General features: G+C 39.0%; 1 protein-coding gene across 1 annotated transcript in view; it reads left to right on the forward strand.

Annotated features, from left to right (window-relative positions):
• CYB5R4 (cytochrome b5 reductase 4) overlaps positions 1-21,493 on the forward strand; it is a 108,593-nt gene that overhangs the window by 18,940 nt on the left and 68,160 nt on the right. The window contains 1 exon segment of the mRNA XM_017867631.1: positions 21,288-21,388. Within this exon segment, the coding sequence (XP_017723120.1) occupies positions 21,288-21,388 (101 nt within the window).

Here is a 21,493-nt window from a genome sequence, read left to right on the forward strand (position 1 = left end):
GTTGAAATTGCAGAAATCACTGGTCTTCTGTGTCGCTCGCGCTGGGAGTTGGAGACTGGAGCTGTTCCTGTTCGGCCATCTTGCTCCGCCCCCTCCTTTTTTTCTTTTTTTTAGACAGGGTCTCACTCTCTCACCCAGCCTGGAGTGCAGTAGCATGATCTCGGCTCACTGCAATCTCCACCTCCTGGGTTCAAGTGATTCTCCTGCCTCAGCCTCCCAAGTAGCTGGGATTACAGGCACCCATCACGACACTTGGCTAATTTTTTGTATTTTTAGTAGAGGTGGGGTTTCCCTGGCCAGGCTGGTCTTGAACTCTTGACCTCAAGTGATCCACCTACCTCAGCCTCCCAGAGTGCTGGGATTACAGACGTGAGCCACCTTCTGAGACAGTTTTTATCTTTAGTAATTTGATGAAACTTAGTTTTTGCTTTTTTTGTATGACTGTGTGTGGTTGTCGCTCGTAAAATAGAGAGAAGACAGGTTTTAAGTTTCCTTTGTTGGTTCATTCATTTAATGAATATTTCTCAAGGGTCTGCTATGTGTTATGCATTACACCAGGTTCCGCAGGGTAAATTTAAAATAGAGATGGGCTGTGCTCTCATAGAATTTACAGTCTGCTCGGGGAACAGAAAGTGTTAATCCAGTCTGTTAGGTGTTGTTAAGGAGAGGTGTGCTGTGCTGAGTGAAGATGGCAGAAGATTGAGCTGAGATCTGAAGGATACATGGAAGTTAACTAGGCAAGGAGAGGAATGGGAACATTATTCCAGGCTTAGGAAAAAGCATGCAAAGGATGGGTGGTGTGTTTGTGTGTGGTTTCTTTGTGATAAAAGAAATTATGTACACGTGAAAGTGTTTACAGTGAATATAAGGAGCTTGAAGTGATAGCCATATTCTGTCTTCTCTTTATCATCAGAAAGACACTTCTTTTTTCTTTTCTTTTTTTTTTTTGAGACGGACGGAGTATTCGCTCGCGTCTCAGGCGGGAGTGCAGTGGCGGGATCTCAGCTCACTGCAAGCTCCGCCTCCCAGTTCACGCCCATCCGCCTCACCCCCATCCCGAGTAGCTGGGACTACAGGCACCTGCCACCGTCGCCCGCTAATTTTTGTATTTTTTTGGTAGAGATGGGTTTCACTGTGTCCAGGACGGTTCGATCTCCCCGACTTGTGATCCACCCGTCTTGTCCTCCCAAAGTGCTGGGATACAGGCTTGAGCAGACACTTCTTCAAAGACTTCCTTTCCCTGGCCTGCCTCCCCTCCCTTTTCCCCTCCCCTCCCCTCCCCTCCCCTCCCTCCTTTCCCCTCCCTCTTTACTGTTTTGAAACAGTTGTCCGTTCTGTCATTCCAGACTGAGCTCAGTGGCATGATCATTAGCTCACTCTAGGCCTCAACCTCCTGGCTCAAGTAATCCTCCCACCTCAGCCTCCCAAGTAGCTGGGAACAGGTGCACACCAACACGGCTGCTACTTTTTAAAAAAAAAAAATATATATATTTTTTGTAGAGCCAGCCTCACTGTGGGCCCAGGACTAGTCTGGATCTCTTGGCCTCAAGCAGATCCTACCTGCCTTGGCCTCTAAAGTGCTGGGAATGAGCCACTGTACCAGGCCTCAAAGACCTCATTCTTCTAAGACCTTTTATTTTTTCTAAGGCTATCCCTTTATGTGTTCATTATCAGCCTTTCCAGCCTTTTTTATAATGGTTGGCCCATTTGCTCTATTCCTTTATTGTCTGACATCTTCAATTTTTGCTTTCGTTCTTCAACAGCTTCTTTCTTTCGGTCTCTCTTCATCTTATGAAAACCTAGACTCGACCTCCTAATGACTGCTTCTTCCCCGAGGCTTTCTTCCTCTGTACCTGGTATGTAGACGTTCTGTTAGAAATCTATTTCATTTTTTGGCCACTTTTATTTTTGTCTTTACTCTTTTTTTTTTTTTTTTTTGAGACGAGATCTCACTCTGTCGCCAGGCTGGAGTGCAATGGCGCGATCTCGACTCACTATAACCTCTGCCTCCTGGGTTCAAGCAATTTTCCTGCCTCAGCCTCCTGAGTAGCTGGGATTACAGGTGTGTGCCACCACGCCCAGCTAATTTTTGTATTTTAGTAGAGATGGGGTTTCACCATGTTAACCAGGCTGGTCTCAAACTCCTGATCTCGTGATCTGCCCGCCTCAGCCTCCCAAAGTGCTGGGATTACAGGCGTGAGCCACTGTGCCCGGCCGTCTTTATTCTTAAGTTTCAGGATACTAATGTATCACTTTTTTCCCTATATCACTTGCATCTGGCAGAGGGCATAGCTAACAGTTAGTGTTCAGTAAATGTTCTTTGAGGCATGTGTAGATTTTGATATGTGCAAGCCTTTTTGTTTTTTAATTCAAATAAAATTTTAATTTTTTTTTAGATATTGAGTCTCACTATGCTACCTAGGCTGGACTCAAACAGTTCTCCTGCATCAGCCACCTGAGTAGCTGGGACTACAGGATGTGCAGGACTTTTAAACCACATTATGGTAGTGTTACAGGACCACCACAACTTACCCAAAGGTAGCCGTTGGGTCAGGATTTCTGCACTATATTCCCTTCTGTGGTTACAGGAAAGGGGTCCTGATCCAGACCTCAAGAGAGGATCCTTGGATCTTGTGCAAGAAAGAATTCAGGATGAGTCCACAGTGCAAAGTAAAGCAAGTTTATTAAGAAAGTAAAGTAGTGAAAGTACAGCTACTCTATAGGACAGAGTAGGGTGTTCCTGAGAGTGAGAGGAGGAACGCATCCACCCTAGGTACAATGCTTGTACACATGTGGAGATGTGTTCTGCTACAAGGGTTTGTGATAAAGGATTAATTTTCTTAATTACTACATTTTGCAAGAATCAATATCATTATCTTTGAAGCAAAATTAGGAATGCTTTTGTTCTCCAGGTATCAGGATATCTGGACACTCCCAAGTCTGGGTCTGTTTAGTGGGTACTATTAATTTGTTCTCTTAACCACAAACATCTAGAGGCTAGGAATGCCTGACTTTCTGGGAATTCAGCCCAGCAGGTCCGAGCCTTATTTTCCTAGCCCGCTCTCAAAATGGAGTCACTCTGGTTCGAACACCTCTGACAGTAGGGATATTTTAATGGTATCACAAGATAGAACCCAGCTGAGGGACTTTCATTTTTCATGTTTCCATATTATTGGCTCCTGGAATTAGGGAACATACTAGTTCCTTAATAAGAAACTTTGTTATTTCTGGACAGTTCTCTGATATAGATTCATAGTCTATTAATTCAAATGTAAGCAACAGCCTGATAGGTTTCATATGGTTTCTCTCCTTTGTATAGCTTTGTATTTTCTTTTGTAGACTTTGCACACTGTGGGGATTGGGTAAATATTGAAGATTTCTTAAGGGTCATTTTTGTCATTCATTAAATACTTTTTAATTAAGCATTTTATTTTGAAAAAATTTCAGACTTACAAAAAAGTTGCAAGTGTGATGCAGTGAATTCCATAAATTCTTCAACTGCCTGGATTCATCCATTGTTGGCATAGTTATCATTATATTTTAATGAAACCATTTTTTCTCCACTGTTATTTTTTATACTTCTTTACTTTTTTTAGCAGTTGCTCTAAGAGTTTATGATATACATTTCTAATTTATCAGTCTACTTTCAAATAATAGACTGTTTCACATGTAGTATAATAACCTTTTAATAATATACTTCCATTTCCCTTTTCTGTGCTTTATGCTGTTGTTGTTACTCATTTTACTTCTATATAAGCTCTAAATCTCACAGTATTTTACTGTTTTTGCTTTATATAGTTACTTATCTTTCAAAGAGATAAAATTTTAAAAAATTATCTTTTATATGTACTCACATTTTACCATTTTCTGTGCTTGTTATTCCTTTTTGTTGATCCAGATTTCTGCTGAAGAACTTCCTTTAACTTTTTTTTTTTTTTTTTTTTTTTAAGACAGAGTCTCGCTCTGTTGCCAGGCTGGAGTGCAGTGGCACAATCTCAGCTCACTGCAACCATCGCCTCTCGGGCTCAAGCGATTCTCCTGCCTCAGCCTCCTGATAGCTGGGAGTACAGGCGTGTGCCACCACGCCTGGCTAATTTTTTGTATTTTTAGTAGAGGTGGGATTTCACCATATTAGCCAGGATGATCTCGATCTCCTGACCTTGTGATCCGCCCGCCTTGGCCTCCCAAAGTGCTGGGATTACAGATGTGAGCCACTGCGCCACGCCCTTTCCACATTTTTTTATCGTGCAGATCTGTTGGCAATGAATTTTGTCACTTTTATTTTCTGAAATGTCTTTATTTTGCCTTCATTTTAAAGATATATTGTTATTGGGCATACATTTCTAGATTGATAGTGTTCTTTTTCCCATCAGTTTAAATATGTCACTCTATCTTCTAGTTTGCATAGATGAGAACTCTGCCATCATTCTTTTTTTCCCGTAGTATGTGTCTTAGTTCATTTTATGTTGCTATAAAGGAATGCCTGAGGCTGGGTAATTTATAAAGAAAAAAGGTTTATTTGGCTCATGATTCTTGATGGCTTGAAAGTTTAAAATTGGGCATCTGGGCCGGGCGCAGTGGCTCATGCTTGTAATCCCAGCACTTTGGGAGGCCGAGGTGGGCGGATCACAAGGTCAGGAGATTGAGACCATCCTGGCTAACATGGTGAAACTCCGTCTCTACTAAAAAAAAAAAAATAGAAAAAATTAGCTGGGCATGGTGGCAGGCGCCTGTAGTCCCAGCTACTTGGGAGGCTGAGGCAGGAGAATGGTGTGAACCCGGGAAGCGGAGCTTGTAGTGAGCAGAGACCATGCGCCATTGCACTCCAGCCTAGGCGGCAGAGCGAGACTCCATCTCAAAAACAAATTGGGCATCTGCATCTGGTGAGGGTCTCAAGGTAGAAGGTGAAAGGGAGCCAGTGTGTACAAAGATTACATGGCGAGAGAAGGGGAAGGGCAGGAGTGGGTGGGTGGGGGAGGATGTGCCAGGCTCCTTTTAGCAATCGGCTTTCACAGGACTAACAGAGTGTGAACTCACTTCCCACAAAGGAGGGCATTAATGTGTTCAAGAGAGATCTACCCCCAGGAACCAAACCCCTCCCATTAGGCCTCACCTCCAACACTGGGGATCAAATTTCAACGTGAAGTTTGGAGGGGACAAATATCTAAATCACAGCAGCATGTAAGATTTCTTTTTTCTCTGACTGCCTTTAAGATTTTCTTTTAGTTTTTTAGGAGTTCGACTATGATACGGTTTTCCCAGTATTTTTCCTGCTTGGGGTTCTCCAAATTAAATTTGGGAAATTTTCAGCCATTATCTCTTCAAATATTTCTTCTGCATCTTCCTCTGGGCTTTCAATTATGAACATGTTAACCTGGTATTGTCCCAGGGTTCTTAGATGCATCATTATATTTTCTCATTCTTTCCCCTTTTGTTTATGTTTGAATACATTTGATCGATCTTTCTTTAAATTTTCAGAGTCTTTCCTCTATTTCCAGTCTGCCAGTAAGCCCATTAAAGAAATTCTTCATTCTAATATCATATCTTTCAATTTGGTATTTCCTTTAGATTTTGTTTTATGGTTCCCATCTCTCTGCTGGAAATTTCTCATCTGTTAGATGTCATCCACATTTTCCACTAGATTTAAAAAAATCAATCACAGGTATTTTGACATGCCTGTCTAATAGTTCCAACACATTCTGGTTGTGTTGCTGTTTTCTCTTTTGATAATGAGTTGTTTTATCTTTTAAAAAAGATGTGTTTTGTAATTTTTGATTGAATGTCACATATTACATATAGAGGAATAGTAGTATTTACACTCAGACATGTAGTACATTTTTTTTTTTTTCCTGGCATGTAGTTAGGTTAAGTCAATCTGGTAAGTAGTTGAGCTAGATTTGGAGTGTATTTTGCTGTCGTTACCATCAGTGTACCATAGACTTCAAATTCCTGCAGTGGTGGGCCACTACTACCTTGCTTTTAATTCAGGGCCTGCAATGCGAGAGGTTTTTTTCCCCATTGTTCTTGTTCTACTCTTAGCTGACACCTTACCCTATATATCGTTGTAGGATCTTTCTCCATTGCTCTTCCCCCTCTCCAAAAGGCAGATGCTGTTATTTATTACTTGCTGTAAGACTTGTAGTAGGGGCAGTAGGGGTTTTGCAGTTTTCCTGTTTCAGCCTCAGTCTTAGACAGGTTTTATGCATCTGAGCCCCAGGGGCTGAGCTTTCTCATTGCTTCTGTACTTCCCCAAGGGCAGATAACCCCTGCATCCTACTCAATGCAGCATCTAGAATGCAGACAGGTTTCATACCTCTTCCCTTTGTGGCAGCTGGACTTTGCCTTGTATCAGGCAGGGAGGGCAGGGCAAGGGGTCTAGGATGTGAGCAGTTTCCCTGTCTCTTTTCCAGTGCAGGAGTATCACTGTTTGTATTCATACCAAATCTGGGTATGAGTACATTTTCTGTTCTTTCCCAGTATTTTGCTAGGATTTGCCTAGTGTCAGTGCAGGATAAGGGAAAGTGTGTGTTTCTACTCTTTCCAGCAGCAGTTAGTCTTTGCCTCCTGTCAGTACAAGACCAGGGGTGGGAGGCTTTATTGCCCCTTCTCATCAATAGATGGCTTTTGCCTCAAGATTGGATCTGTGGTGTGGGTGAAATTTTCCCTTTACACTGGCAGTAGCTCTTTAACACCTTGTACTCCTGTAGGCCTTAAGTGTGGATGGACTTTTCTTTGTACTCTTGCTACTACCCTCCAGTCTTGCTGCAGGTATTACACAGCTGTGCTACCAGTGGGCCTTTCTCAGGTCTGCTTTGCCTGTAGTATTTCTCATGAGCATCTCAAGAGGTGAAAGATTATGAAAAAAGAGTTGGCAAGTAGGGACAGAATCCCCTTGTGTCTGAGGTTCTCAGGGATTCTAAATTGGCTCTAGTGCATATTTGGCCCTTAAAGTTTGTTAAAATTTCAGTTGTTTTATGGTGACGTCTCATTTTTCTGTGGTCTGCTGAAGCTGAAATGGTTTATGTGCTTCATCTCCTCAGAGGGGCGTGTCACCCTTTGGAATTTTGATCATCTGGCTGCCTTATGACCTCATCTCTCTGATGGGCTCAAAATTTTATGATTTTTAATGAATTGTCTGCCTTTTTGTTAAGAGTGAGAGCAGTGTTTTCTTGTGGCTTTCTACTTTTTTCCCACTTTTTAAATTTTAATTTTTTATTGACACATAATTGTACATATTTATGGGCTACCATTATGTCATCTTAGTGCATGTGTACATTGTGTAACGATCAAATCAGGGTATTTAGCTATTGATCACCTCAAATATTTATCATTTTTTGTGATGGGAACATACAATCTACTTCTTAAGTTTATTTTATTTTATTGATTGATTGATTTTTTTGAGAGGGAGTCTTGCTCTGTCGCCTAGGCTGGAGTGCAGTGGCACAATCTCGGGTCACTGCAAGCTCCACTTCCCAGGTTCACACCATTCTCCTGCCTCAGCCTCCCGAGTAGCTAGGACTACAGGTGCCTGCCACCACACCCGGCTAATTTTTTTGTATTTTTAGTAGAGACGGAGTTTCACCGTGTTAGCCAGGATGGTCTCGATCTCCTGACCTCGTGATCCGCCGGCCTTGGCCTTCCAAGGTGCTGGGATTATAGGTGTGAGCCACCGCGCCTGGCCAAGTTTATTTTATCTTAATGAATCTTTGCAGCTGGCTTGTTTTGGAAAATAGGAAATAGCCAAGAGCAGAAGGACTCATTGGCTTTAATTTTTTTTCCATCCAAGTGACTAATAGCAAAGGTAGTTAAGTGCTGCTAACTGTCACTGTTAAACCTAAGGCATAGACAGTCAGGAAAATGAACCCATGGAATTGAAAAGACATGGAGGAAGGCAGGGAAACTGATCTGTTTTTTAAGATAATACTTGTGTAATATTGATGTAAGTTGTAAATCTGATATAATTATTGTAAATGTGGCTATTGCTAATGACTTCTAGTCTGCCTGGGAGAAGTTTATAAGTTTTTTTCAGAACATTTGAGTGTAACTGATTGCTTAGATTGCTGATTAATTTTTTATGCTTTTACTGGTCAATTTCCTTTCAGTTAAATGTCAGGGCTCTTTTTCATAGTGCTAATAATGTCACATAAGATGATCTTTGATAATTATGCCTAGTCCTCTGAAGTGCTTAGAGACCTTTATCACATTCTATTTATTAAGGAGGTAGCTATTTAAAAATATTTTTCCTCCTGCATTGGCATCAATGTTGGACTGGTCTACTCTTACTAAGAAGACTCCTACAGTTATCTGCAAATAAGTGTCCTGGGAGCTGTTTAGGAATGGGTGATAGTGGTAGGAGGTGGATCATAATGTTTTGACATGTAGACTTTTTGCTTCTTGTTTTTAGTTTATCCCCTTCCTCACTTCAAGTATGTCTGTTCCCCTGAGTGTAATGTCTCTCTGGTTTATCTTCTCCAGAGAGCACACCTACACTTCTCACAGGGTTGGGTAGGAGGGTTGTTGCTTGGTTATATGGGATATGCCAGAGAGGATTTGGGGATTATACTACCTTTTTTTCTTTCTTGCTTGCTTGCTTTTTTTCTTTAGAAACAGGGTCTTGCTCTGTTACCCAGGCTGGAGTGCAGTGGTACAGTACTAGCTCACTGCAGCCTCAAACTCCTGAGCTCAAGTGGTCTTCCCGCCTCAGCCTCCTGAGTAGCTGGGACTACAGGTGCATGCCACCATGCCTGGCCAATTTTTAAATTTTTTATAGAGATAGTGTCTTGCTTTGTTGCCCAGGATGGTCTCGAATTTGTGTCCTCAAGCAGTCCGCCACTCCTTAGTCTCCCTGAGTGCTGGGATTACCAGGCGTGAGCCATAACACCCAGTCTCATACTGCTTCTTATATTGAATTTGATACCTTCCGACACTATGACTTTCAGAACTACTTGGAATCTCTAATTCCTGTACCTTTTGGGGTTCTGTTAACAAATCGGTTTTTATAGGAGTTCCTCTCCACCTTATACATAAGCTTTATTTTCATCTTTCTTCATTCTTCTAAGTATGTTATTATTCATCCATTTGGTTTTCAGGCTTCTAGAACTTAGTTGCTATCATCTCTTCTGATTTCTGTAGCTCTGTGATTTTACATCTTATTTATCATTTACAGTCATTTTAGAAAGTTTTCAGGCGTGTGGGAAACAAATTAACGCTTTTAATTCAGAAGCCCTAAATTCTCTATTGTCCTAACAGCCTTTAAACCTTTCTAGTTACCATTCTTGAGTATACTGAGACCACATTTACTTTAAATTATTATAAAATCAATTTATCTTTCATTAATTTATTTTCCATTTTGTCTTCATTGAAGTTGGCAAGTTTTATTGCCAAGTGTTCTAAAATAATATGTAGAGTTTCAGTGGTTATAGTTGATTATCTCCTATTAGACCAAGACTCCAGGAAATGCCAACTATAAACTCAGATAAAATATTTTAAAATCCTCTCTAAAGATACTGGTGCATAACCAAAAGCAGATAGAAACTAGAGGGTAACAGTCATCTATATATAGAAGAAGGGATGTCGCTGTGTGAGTTTCCCATTTTTTATGGCATTGAAGTTGAGGTTATGTGTGTGTTGGTGCTGTGAAGGTGAAAACTCAGGTGGAGACTCAAAGTCTTACTGGCTTGAATAACTAGATGTCAGAAGTTGGGGCATCTGCAGTAACTGGAAAATGAGGGAGAAAATCCAGAAAAAGATTCAGAGAAGGGTATAAACTGTATAAATCTTGTATATGGGACAGACTCTAAGCTACCTGAAGGCTAAAAACATTGAACAGAGGCTTCATTTTCACCCCAGCAAAGGGTCAACAGTTTGGAGTCGTGTCCAGTCAAGTTAATTGCCTACTAAAACAGTCAATAATCTTTGCAGGAATATTACAGAATCCGACGTTTCTACAACATATTTATAGGGTCAGAATATAATACAAAGTTACCAGATGTACTCAAGAGAAAAGGCAGTTATTGGAGTCTGACTCTGAGATGATCCACATGTTGAACTTAGTTCGCAAGTATTTTAAAGCACTATTTATAGCTGTACTAAGTAAGTTAAAGGATATATGATATAGGCCCAGCGCGGTGGCTAATGCCTATAATCCCAGCAGTTTGGGAGCCTGAGACGGGCAGATCATGAGGTCAGGAGATAGAGACCATCCTGGCTAACATGGTAAAACCCCGTCTCTACTAAAAATACAAAACATTAGCAGGGCATGGTGGCCCACACCTGTAGTCCCAGCTACTCAGGAGGCTGCGGCAGGATAATCACTTGAGCCTGGGAGGCGGAAGTTACAGTGAGCCGAGATCGCGCCACTGCACTCCAGGCTGGGCGACAGAGTGATACTCCATCTCAAAAAACAAACAAACAAAATAATATATGGATATAATGAATAAAAAATAGAAACTCTCAGAAGAATAGAAACTAAAAAATAGAAATCTAGAATTGAAAAATATATGAAGTAACATATTTGTTGAATGATCTTAATAGCAGATTGGAGGTAACATAGAAAAGACTTAATGAACTTGCAGATAGATGAATAGAAATGTCGATCTGAAGAACAGACAGGAAAATTATCAGAAATAAAATGAACAGGGACTAAGGGGCCTATCAGACAAAATAAAAATGTTTAATAAATGTGTCATTGGAATTCTAGAAGGAGAGGAATTTTAAAATGGGGCAGAAAAATATTTGAAGAAATAGTGGCCATATATTTTACAAATTTAGTGAGAGACATAAATTGTAAATTCAGAGGCTTAGCAAATCTAAACATAATCAATACAAAGAAAATAACATCTAGGCACATCCTATTTAAAAGTGCTAAAAGCTAACAAATAAGGAGAAAATCTTGAAAGATGCCAGAGAAAACACAGTAGGAAATAGTAAAAACGACTGCTGAAGAAAAAGTAACAGCATCAACCCTGAATTCTATACCCATACAGAGACAGAATTCTTTAAGGATAAAGATGAAGTAAAGACTTTTTCAGATAAACCAAAACTGGAAATTTATTACCTGTAGACCTACAATATAAGAGATGCTAAAAGAAGTTCATCAGGTTGAAAGGTAGTGATACCAGATAGAAGTTCAGATATTTAGGAGGTGGTAAATATGTGAATAAGAGAAAATACTACTTTTTGTCCTCTTCATTTTATAAAAATACATGTATAAAAATACATGACTATAAAAGTTATAACATTGTACTGTGGAGTTAAAGGATAGGAGTTAGAGAGCAGTAAATGGTTCTTACATTACATGGGAAGGCATACAATATTAACTCTTAAGTAAGCAGGCAGAAGTTGAGGATATATACTACAGTTCCTAGAACAAGCACTTAAAAAGTAATTTAAAGAGGAAGGCCAAAAAGGCAATCGATTAAATGAAATTCTAAAAAAAGTTTGGTTAACCCAAAAGAAGGCAGGGAAAGAGAAACCAAGACATATGACAGAAAACTTGGGGCTGGGAGGGAGATTAGTAAAATCTCCCACATTAATAATTAAGTGTAAATGAATCAAGCACTCCAATTAAAACTATTTTAAATGATAGTTTATAATTAAATATAATGTAATTATAATGATTATTGATAATTATCTTAATTATAGATAAGATAGAGATTATCTCTTTGTGTGCACCCATGTGTAGATGTATTATCAAGACCTGATTACATGATGTCTATAAGAGATATACTTTAAAAACACAAATAGGCTAAAGTAAATGTTTGGGAAAAAGTACGCTATCCAGCTAGTAAGTTTTGTTATTGGTTGGACTATATTAATATCTGATAAAAAGGATTATGAAGCAAAGAATCTTACCAGAGATAAAGACATTTTAAAATGATAAAAAGGGTCATTTAATTAGGAAAACTGTTTATGCCTGTGATAGCAAAGATTGAAAAGGAATGAAGCTAACATTGATAGAATTGAGGGGTAGAATTAAAATCCTCAACCACAGTTGCATATTTTAACACCTTTCCTCAGCAGTTGACAGGAAGTAATTGACAGGAAGTAATTATAGTAATGTGCAATTTCTTTACTGAACACAAGATGGCAAAGTAGTCACAGTAGTTGTAACAATCGACCTGTGCATTTGAATACAGTGAAATATGCCATAATTTTATCACGTGAACACATCTTTTCCCCTCATTTATTTTGTAGACAGGAAATGAACAGTGGTGAATAATTGCAAGAATATTACAGTATACTGGCATATTTGGTACATACATGATAGACATTAAATGAATTTTTGTTGAATGAATATAATGGGCTTTTGGAGTTAAATATTTGTTTGAATTTCAAAACCCAAAATTATTTTTAAATCTTATTACAGAAATACAACTTTTACTTACAGCAGTGGTTCTCAAACTTTTTGGTCTTAAAATGTCTTTACTCTTTTAAAATTGTTGAAGACTCCAAAGGGCTATTGTTTATGGCATATCTATTGATATTTATCTTTCAAAATTAAGAAATGTAAAGAATTTTAAAATAATTTTACAAATAGCCCACTATGTTATAAATAGTACCTATGTTTATGAAAAACAGAAAAGCAGCATTGTTTTACATTTTGGCAAATAATCTTTAATGTGTGGCTTTATAGATGACGACTGTATTCTCATGGCATGTTCGATATTCTATCTTATTTGTCATGTAGTATCTTGAAAATGCTACACTTGTGAAAGAATGAGAATAGAAAAAGACAAATAATATCTTAGTATTACTATGAAGTTATCTTAGTTAATTTACTAATGAAGAATTTTTGACCTTGAGCCACCAAAAAGGTCTTAAACTCCCTCAGGAGTCCCTAGATCATATTTTGAGACTCTCTGACTTACAGAAGTAAACAAAGAAGAAATGAAAAGTTTTTTTTTTTTTTTTTTTTTTTTGAGACGGAGTCTCGCTCTGTCACCCAAGCTGGAGTGCACTGGCCAGATCTCAGCTCACTGCAAGCTCCGCCTCCTGGGTTCACGCCATTCTCCTGCCTCAGCCTCCCGAGTAGCTGGGACTACAGGCGCCCGCCACCTCGCCCGGCTAGTTTTTTGTATTTTTTAGTAGAGACGGGGTTTCACCGTGTTAGCCAGGATGATCTCGATCTCCTGACCTTGTGATCCGCCCGCCTCGGCCTCCCAAAGTGCTGGGATTACAGGCTTGAGCCACCGCGCCCGGCCTGAAAAAGTATTAATTAGTGGATGTGTGTGGCCTGAACCATAGTGATACAGTTCACTCCTTATTGGTGAGCTGTTATGGTTCACATGTATGGTTACCTAACCTGAAAATTTGTGGGAACTTCATCTAGAAGATAGATTAGTAGTTATAAAATGTTGCTTTAGTCTTACATTGTGCTGCCTTTAACCAAACCCTATCATGTAGAACTGGGTGTGAGATTAAGTTGGAGCATGCTGTAATCCAGTTCTGAATTCGGTCTTCTGAGCTATTTGTAATGTGGTGATTCAGGTTCTATAGATGGCTTTTCTTCTCTGTGGAGAGTTGGAATAGTGACTAAAAAAGAGCTCTCTGAATTGGGAGGCTCTGTCTGTTGCTGGTAAGAATGGGAAACAGTCTGGCAGTGCCTGAAAAGGTTAAATATAGAATACTCTGTGACCCACCAAATTTACTTTTAGTTATATATACTCAAGAGAAACAAAAATGTAAGTCCACACAAAAGCTTGTACATGAACATTAATAGCACATTCTTCATGATCGCCAAAAACTGTGCCTTAGTTCATTTTCTGCTGCTTATAACAGAATACCTGAAACTGGGTGATTTGTAAAGACAAGGAATTTATTTCTTACAGTTACAGAGGCTGAGAAGTCCAGGGTCAACAGGCCACATCTTGTGAGAGCCTTCTTGCTGGTGGGGACTCCCTGCAGAATCCTGATGCAGTATAGGGTATCCTGTGGTAAGGGGGCTGAGCATGCAAGCTCAGGTCTCTCTTCCTCTTTCATAAAGCCACCAGTCCTACTCCCATGAACCCACTAATCCATTAATTCATGAATCTGCCCTCATGACCCAATGACGTAAAGGCCCTGCCATTCAGTACTGCCACATTGGGGATTAAATTTCCACATAAACTTTAGAGGGGACAAATATTTAAACAGTAGCAAAGTGGACCCAGCCCAAATGCTCATCCACTGATAAATAGATAAATAAAATGTGGTATATCCATAGAAGAAATACTGTCCATCCAGAAAAAGAAAAAATACTGATACATGCAACATTATGGTTGAACCTTGAAGGCACTATGCTAATTGAAAGAAGTTAGTCACAAAGGCCACATATTGTATGATCCCATTTATATGAAATTTCCAGAATATGCAAATCTATAGAGACAGAAGGTAGACTAGTGGTTACCTAGGGTTAGGGAGGATGAGAGTAATGCCACCTGAGGAATGTTTCTGTGTACTGTTAAATTGTAGTATCTGTTATGTGATTAGTGTTCCCTTTATAAGGACTCATAATTCTTCACAATATCAAGAGTTACTCCCTTTTAAAGAACTAATGACCTAATGAGTCTTCTTTGTCTGTTTTATTTTTAATAATTTTTAAAATTAGATAATGAGACCACTGTTACTAGTGTCTCCGTTGGCCTTGGCTGTTAGGAAGTTCAGGACTATATTAAATGCTCACAGTAACAGTTAGTGAGGTTAGACAACTGGTATCCTTTCTTTTCTAATACACATTTTGTTGTGGGTTTTTAAAGTTTTTACACACACACTTTCACATTTAAGTATTTTATTGTAGGATGCCCACAGTCTTTATCAGAGGCAATTGGAGTTAAATTAAGAACAAATAAATATAAAATGCACAAATGAAAACTATAGGCAGTGTTTTCAAGAGAGAAGGAATTCTTTCTGTATAAAAGGCAGTATTCGTTTCTAGGTATAAAATGATAGCCTTGAACTGAGCTTTTAAAAAAAGTGGTGAGCTACTAGGCACTGGATCTGTTCAAGCAGATGCTGCATGATGCTCTGTCTGTAAGATACTATAGAGATAAAGACTGTACTGGATGAGGCTAAAAATTGCCTTAAAGTTCTAGTCTTTAAGACTATCATTCTGTGATTTTGAAGTATACATTTCTGACATTACAAAGTACTAAATGGTAATTTTAAAATGGGTAATTTTTATTCAGATAACTTGTTTGAGAGCTCAGAATTCCAGATATAACACAAAAGAGGTAATTTAGTATGAAAAAAATGTTAAGAACAGGTACTACCAATACATTGCCTAGGGAAACTCAGTGTAATTGTTGTTCTGAATATGTGTTTTAAATTGTGCTGCGTCTCTGCTATGATGAATTAGCTATACAGCGTACCCCTAATATTGCTAGGGGGTTTAAAAATGATTTGTTTAAACATTGGAGTATACCTTCCTAATACAACCATTGTATTTTACTTTTAATAAGTGGCTCTTCTGAACAGTTCTCAGTCAGTCCTTTGTCTGTTCTTGGTTAGAGTTTAAAAAACAAAACACACACAAAAAAAGTTTCAGCATAAAAAAGGGGATGGGTGGGTGGGTGAATGGATAGATGGATGGATGGATGGATGGATGGGTGGATGGATAGATAGGCTGTCTCCCTGAATCCCCCCTTTACCAGTGAAGATCACCCATGTCAGTGATCTAAAAATACCAGTTGGATTGTGACCAGGAGTCCTTAGTTACAGTCCAGTTTTGCACCGTGGGAGATTGGTGTTTCATGAATCTGTTTAAGCCCATTTTTGCTCTTAATGTTATTATTAGGATAGGTTTTACAGAACTCACTAAGAACCTAGTATCAATTTGAGATTATGTCTGTTGGCCCATAATTATTATTAATTTATATTTAATGAGTAATTGGATGCTCAGATCTGCCACACCAGAGCAATTAGAGATGTGGGAATAAATTAAAATTGTGTCATTGGGAAATTTTAGATGGTTTCAAAATTAGTTTCTAAAAACCAGGTGGAACTCATAGAAGGCTAGAACCTTGCACATGAGAGATTTGATTTCTAAAAGCCATGTATGGTACAAATAGAGTACAGGCATACCTTCTTTTGTTGTCCTTCACTTTATTGTACCTTGCAGGTAATGGATTTTTTTTACAAATTGAAGATTTGTGGCAACTCTGTGTCTAACAAGTTTTTGGCACCATTTTCCTAAGAGCCTGTGCTCATTTCATGTCTCTGTGTCACACTTTGATAGTTCTTGCAAACTTTTTCATTATTATTGTATCTCTTATGATGGTCTGTGATCAGTGATGTTGATGTTAACTATTGTAATAGTTTTGGAGTGCCACAAACTGAGCCCATATGAGATGGTAAACTGAATGGACAAATGTATATGTTCTCATTACTTCCCCGACTGACAATTTCTGTCTCTCCCTCTCCTTGGGCCACTCCATTCCCTGAGACCCAACAATATTGAAATTAGGACAATTAATATCCCTACATTGGCCTTTGAGTGTTCAAGTGAAGGAAGTGTTATATATCTCTCACTTCAAATAAAAAACGAGGAATGATTAAGTTTAGTGAGAAAGGCATGTTGAAAGCTGAAAAAGGCTGAAAGCTACGCCACTAAGTGCCGCACAGTTAGCTGAGCTGTGAATGCAAAGGAAAAGTTATTGAAGGAAATTAAAAGTGCTATCCCAGTAAGCATATGAATGATACAAGAAAGCAAAACAGCCTTGTTGGTGATATGGAGAAAGCTTTAGTGATGTGGATAGGTTAAACCTGCCACAACTCTCTTAAGCCAAAACCTGATTTAGAGCAGAATGCTAACTGTCTTCAATTCTAGGAAGTCTGAGAGAGGTGAGGAAGCTGTGGAAGAAAAGTTAGAAGCTAGCAAAGGTTGGTTCATGAGGTTTAAGGAAATAAGCCACCTTCATAACATAAAAGTGCAATGTGAAGCATCGAGTGCTGATACAGAAGCTGCTGCAAGTTATCCAGAAGATCTAGCTAAGATCAGTGATGTTGGTGAATACACGAAACAACACATGTTCCATGTAGATTAAATAGTCTTCTATTGGCTGAAGATGACACGTAGGAATTTCACAGCTAGAGAGGGGATACCTGGCTTCAAAGCTTCAAAGGACAGTCTGACTCTCTGTTAAGGCCTAATGCAGCTGGTGACTTGAAGTCAGTGTCCATTTACCATTCCAAGAATCCTAGGGCCCTAAAGAATTATGCTAAGTCTACCCTGCCTGTGCTCTATAAATGGGACAACAAAGCTTGGATGACAGTACATCAGTGTTTATAGCATGGTTTACTGAATATTTTAAGCTCAGTGTTGAGACCTACTGCTCATTAAAAAAGATTCTTTTCAAATTATTACTCATTGACAATGCAACTGGTCACCCAAGAGGTCTGATAGCAGTGTACATCATGCCTTCTTTATTAAGTTGTTCCTGCATTGCTGTAAATAAATACCTGAGACTAGGTATATATAAAGAAAAAAAGTTTAATTGGCTCATGGTTCTGCAAGCTGTACAGGAAACAGTGCTGGCATCGGCTTCTTGGAGAAGTCTTAGAGAGCTTTAACTCATGACAGGAGGCAAAGCAGAAGCAGGCACATCACATAGCAAAAGCAGAAGCAAGAAAAAGAAAGAGGAGGGGTGGAGGTGCCACACACTTTTAAATGACCAGATTTGTGAGAACTATCATGAAGACAGCACCAAGCTATGAGATATCTGCCCGCATGATCCAGACACCTTCCACCAGGCCCCACCTCCAGCACTGAGGATTACGATTCACCATGAGACTTGGGCTGGGACAGATATACAAACTGTATCACCTTCTAACATGGCATCCATTCTGCAGCCCATCAATCAAGGAGTCATCTTGATTTTCAAGTTTTTTTATTTAAGAAACACATTTTATAAGGCTATGACTGCCATAGATAGTGATTCCTCTGATGGATCTGGGAAAAGTAGATTGAAAATCTTCTGGAAAAGATTCACCATTCTGGGCCATTAAGAACATTTGTGATTTATGAGGGGAGGTCGAGGTATCAACATTAATAGGAGTTTGGAGGAAGGTGATTCCAACCTTCATGGGTAACTTTGAAGGGTTCCTCCTTCAGTGGAGGAAGTCACTGTAGATGTGACAGCAGCTAGAGAACTAGAATTAGAAGTGGAGCCCAAAGATGTGACTGAAATTGCTGTGTGATAAAACTTGAATGGTTGAAGAGTAGCTTCTTGGGGATGAGCAAAGATCGTGGTTCTTGAGATGGAATCTACTCCTGGTGGAAGATACTGTGAACATTGTTGAAATGACAACTGAGGATTTAGAATATTACATGCACTTAGTTGGTAAAACAACAGCAGGGTTTGAGAGGATTGACGTCAGTTTTGGAAGCAGTTCTACTGTGAGTAAAATGCTATCAGACAACATTGCATGCTACAGATAAATCTCTCATGAAAGGTCGAGTCAGTTGAATGGCCAGCTTTACTGCTGACTTATTTTAAGAAATTGCCACAACCACCTCAGCCTTAAGTACCCAACATGTTGATCAGTCAGCAGCCATCAACATCAAGGCAAGACCCTTCACCAGCAAACTGTTTAACTCACTTAAGGCTCGGACGATGTTAGCATTTTTATCACAGCATATTTAGTAAAGGTTTGTACATTAGTGTCTTAGACATAATGTTATTACACACTTAATAGACAACAATATAGCATAAACATCTGTTATTTATTTTAGAGACAGGGCCTCACTGTTTTTCTGGCTGGAGTGTAGTGGCATGATCATGGCTAACTGCAGCCTCACACTTCTGTGTTCAAGCTATCCGCCTACCTCAGCCTCCTGAGTAGCAGGGGTACTACAGGCACATTCCACCATGCCTGGATAATTTTTTTTTTTTTTTGGTAGAGACAGGATCTCACTAGTTTGCCCAGACTGGTCTTGAACTCCTAGCATCAAGCAATCCTCCTGCCTTGACCTCCCAAACTACTGGGATTACAGGCATAAGCCACCATGCCTGGCCTAAACATAACTTTCATATGCGCTGGGAAACCAAAACATGAGTGTAGCTTGCTTTATTTGCTTTACTGCAGTGCTCTGGAACCAAACCTGCAATATCTCTGAGGTACACCTATATAATAAAGCATGAAGAAAAAGCATAAAGTTTGTTTTTTGTGTGTTTGTGTTTCTCTGCCACGTCCAGGGGTCTAAGTTTTTAGTTGTTCGGAAATACTTCTGAAAAGGAAAAAAGGGAGATAAGAAGGAAGGAGAGAAAGAGCAAAGAAGAGGCTCTGAATCAGAAGAAGTGCACCTGTTCTGTTTGGGGGCTAGGTTTAAGTTTCATAATTAGCAAATTACTAACACAGCCTAGTGCTTTTTGATCTAATGCATCTTGGACTGAGACACTATTTAACAGTGTTAATTCCTTGTAGTAAGGGATAGACATTCCTAGCTTTTTTCATCTGGAAAGGATGGGATGCTCTTCACGTCCACAGAGTGATCCTAGCCCCTATCAGAAAGAAAGACAAGACTGTGACAGTATAAGGGTCAATGTAAAGGGCTAGCAGGTTAGCAGAGAACATGTATGGAATGTTTTAGGCTTTATGTGCTCATCATGGATAGCTGTTTAAGCTGCCGGAAAAGCTGGTTGCTGAAACTCATGAAATTCCATCACAAATGATAATGGGTTGTAGATTTCTTCTTCTTGAGAAACTGTAGCAACTCCAGTCAGGAACTGATCGTAGAGAAAGCTTGGAACTCTTGCTTGGGAGGCATCCTCTGTCTTAAAAAACCTATTGGGAATAATTCAGATCTTAATCATTACCACTCACATTTTTGGTCTCTGGATTTTGGAGCATTAAACAATGGGAAAAAATTCTTCTAAATCTTGTGAGACTCTAGGCATATGGGGAAGGAAAAAAGAGGGAGCTTAACTAGTTTTGTTCAGACTTACTTGGAATGCTGCTGAAAAAAATTCTGTGATTATACTTCGCTTTTGTGCTTACCTTTAAGAGATTTTATAGAGAAATCTGGACTGATTGGTGTATTTCTAAAATCAATCTGGCTGGTCCAAAAAACTGCAGTAACTTTTCTTGGTCTTGAAATCAATCTCTATCTTTTCCTTTCAAGATTGTTATATAAGGATGAATATTTAAAGTTATCTGAGGTTATTTAAATTCATGAAAGTCATCATATAAAGAGGAAATAGTCCTGGATATTTTTTAAAAAGCCAGTTGTTCTTACTGCACTTTTGTGATGTCTTTAGGGCTAGATTTGTCTAGTATCTATCTAGTTTTCAAGAATGAAAAAGCAACTTCCTTGGGAGAGCTATGCATTGAGATGTTTTGTATTTGTTGTTCCCTATTCCTCTTTCTTAAAACATAAAAATAAATAACAGTTGAATAGATGAAAGAAATACTTGGAGAAGACAAAAAGATTAAAATCTGAATAATAATCTTTGAGAAGAGTTGGGCTTCCTTTTCACAGAGTTTGCCTAAGTGGTCACCATTGCTTAACCTTTGCTGAGATGATCAGAAACGTGGATTAGAACTTGATTCTTTTTTCATCAGATTCTTCTACCAGGGCAATAGTGGAAATGTTATGACTGTGTAGTAGTCACTTTTCTCTCTCTCTCTCTCTCTCTCTCTCTCTCTCTCTGCATGTGTGTGTGTACTTTCAAAGATTGTATACACAGTATTTCATTTCTTTGTGTTGGGAGGCAATTTTCTTTTGCATTTCTGCACATCTTGTGATCAGAGGCACTGTCTTTTTGGACAGTCTTTTAAAGGATATTTGCATTGTGAACAGCCTTGAATGTTACTGTCTCCCTCTAGAACAAAGCACAGATTTGCTTACTCTTCTGTATAGTAAATATCTCCCTCAGGAACAAGGGCAGGCATGCTTGTAAAAGATCCAAGTTTCCTGAGCTCAAGAGTTCCTCTCCTGTAATGCCGCACATTGAGTGTGCAGGTATTACCTGGCCCTCTTCACGTAGCACTCTTGGGAATTCGGGTTCAGTGAACTGACACAAATACTTATATTCTGACTACTGCTCTTGATGTGGGTGCTAAACTCTTCTTTGTCTCTGACCTAGGAGTCTCTTGTTATCTGCTAGGACCCATGAAAGTGGCAGATTAAGTTGTTTGCTTGCAAATATGATGAAATCTCAGATCCTTTACAGTTAATTCTTGATACTTTGAAATAACAGTGATTAATTAAATGGAATGTACTTGGAAAGATGCATTGAAACTTTTATTTATAAGTTTTACAATTTTTGAGAAGTTCATTTAGGATATTTTTTCTGCTTGCTTTGATACAGGTTTCGTTTATAATGTCAGCCCTTATATGGAGTATCATCCTGGTGGAGAAGATGAACTAATGAGAGCAGCAGGATCAGATGGTACTGAACTTTTTGATCAGGTAAGGTATGCTGAACGTAACCAAAGTATTCCAGTGGAAGAGTACTCTTAGATTTATCAGTGTGACATTTGTAGAAAGAAAGAAAATAGTTGCACAAAATCCAGA

The sequence above is a fragment of the Rhinopithecus bieti genome, unplaced genomic scaffold (genome assembly GCF_001698545.2).
Source record: "Rhinopithecus bieti isolate Rb0 unplaced genomic scaffold, ASM169854v2 scaffold_4552, whole genome shotgun sequence".
NCBI lineage: Eukaryota > Metazoa > Chordata > Mammalia > Primates > Cercopithecidae > Rhinopithecus > Rhinopithecus bieti.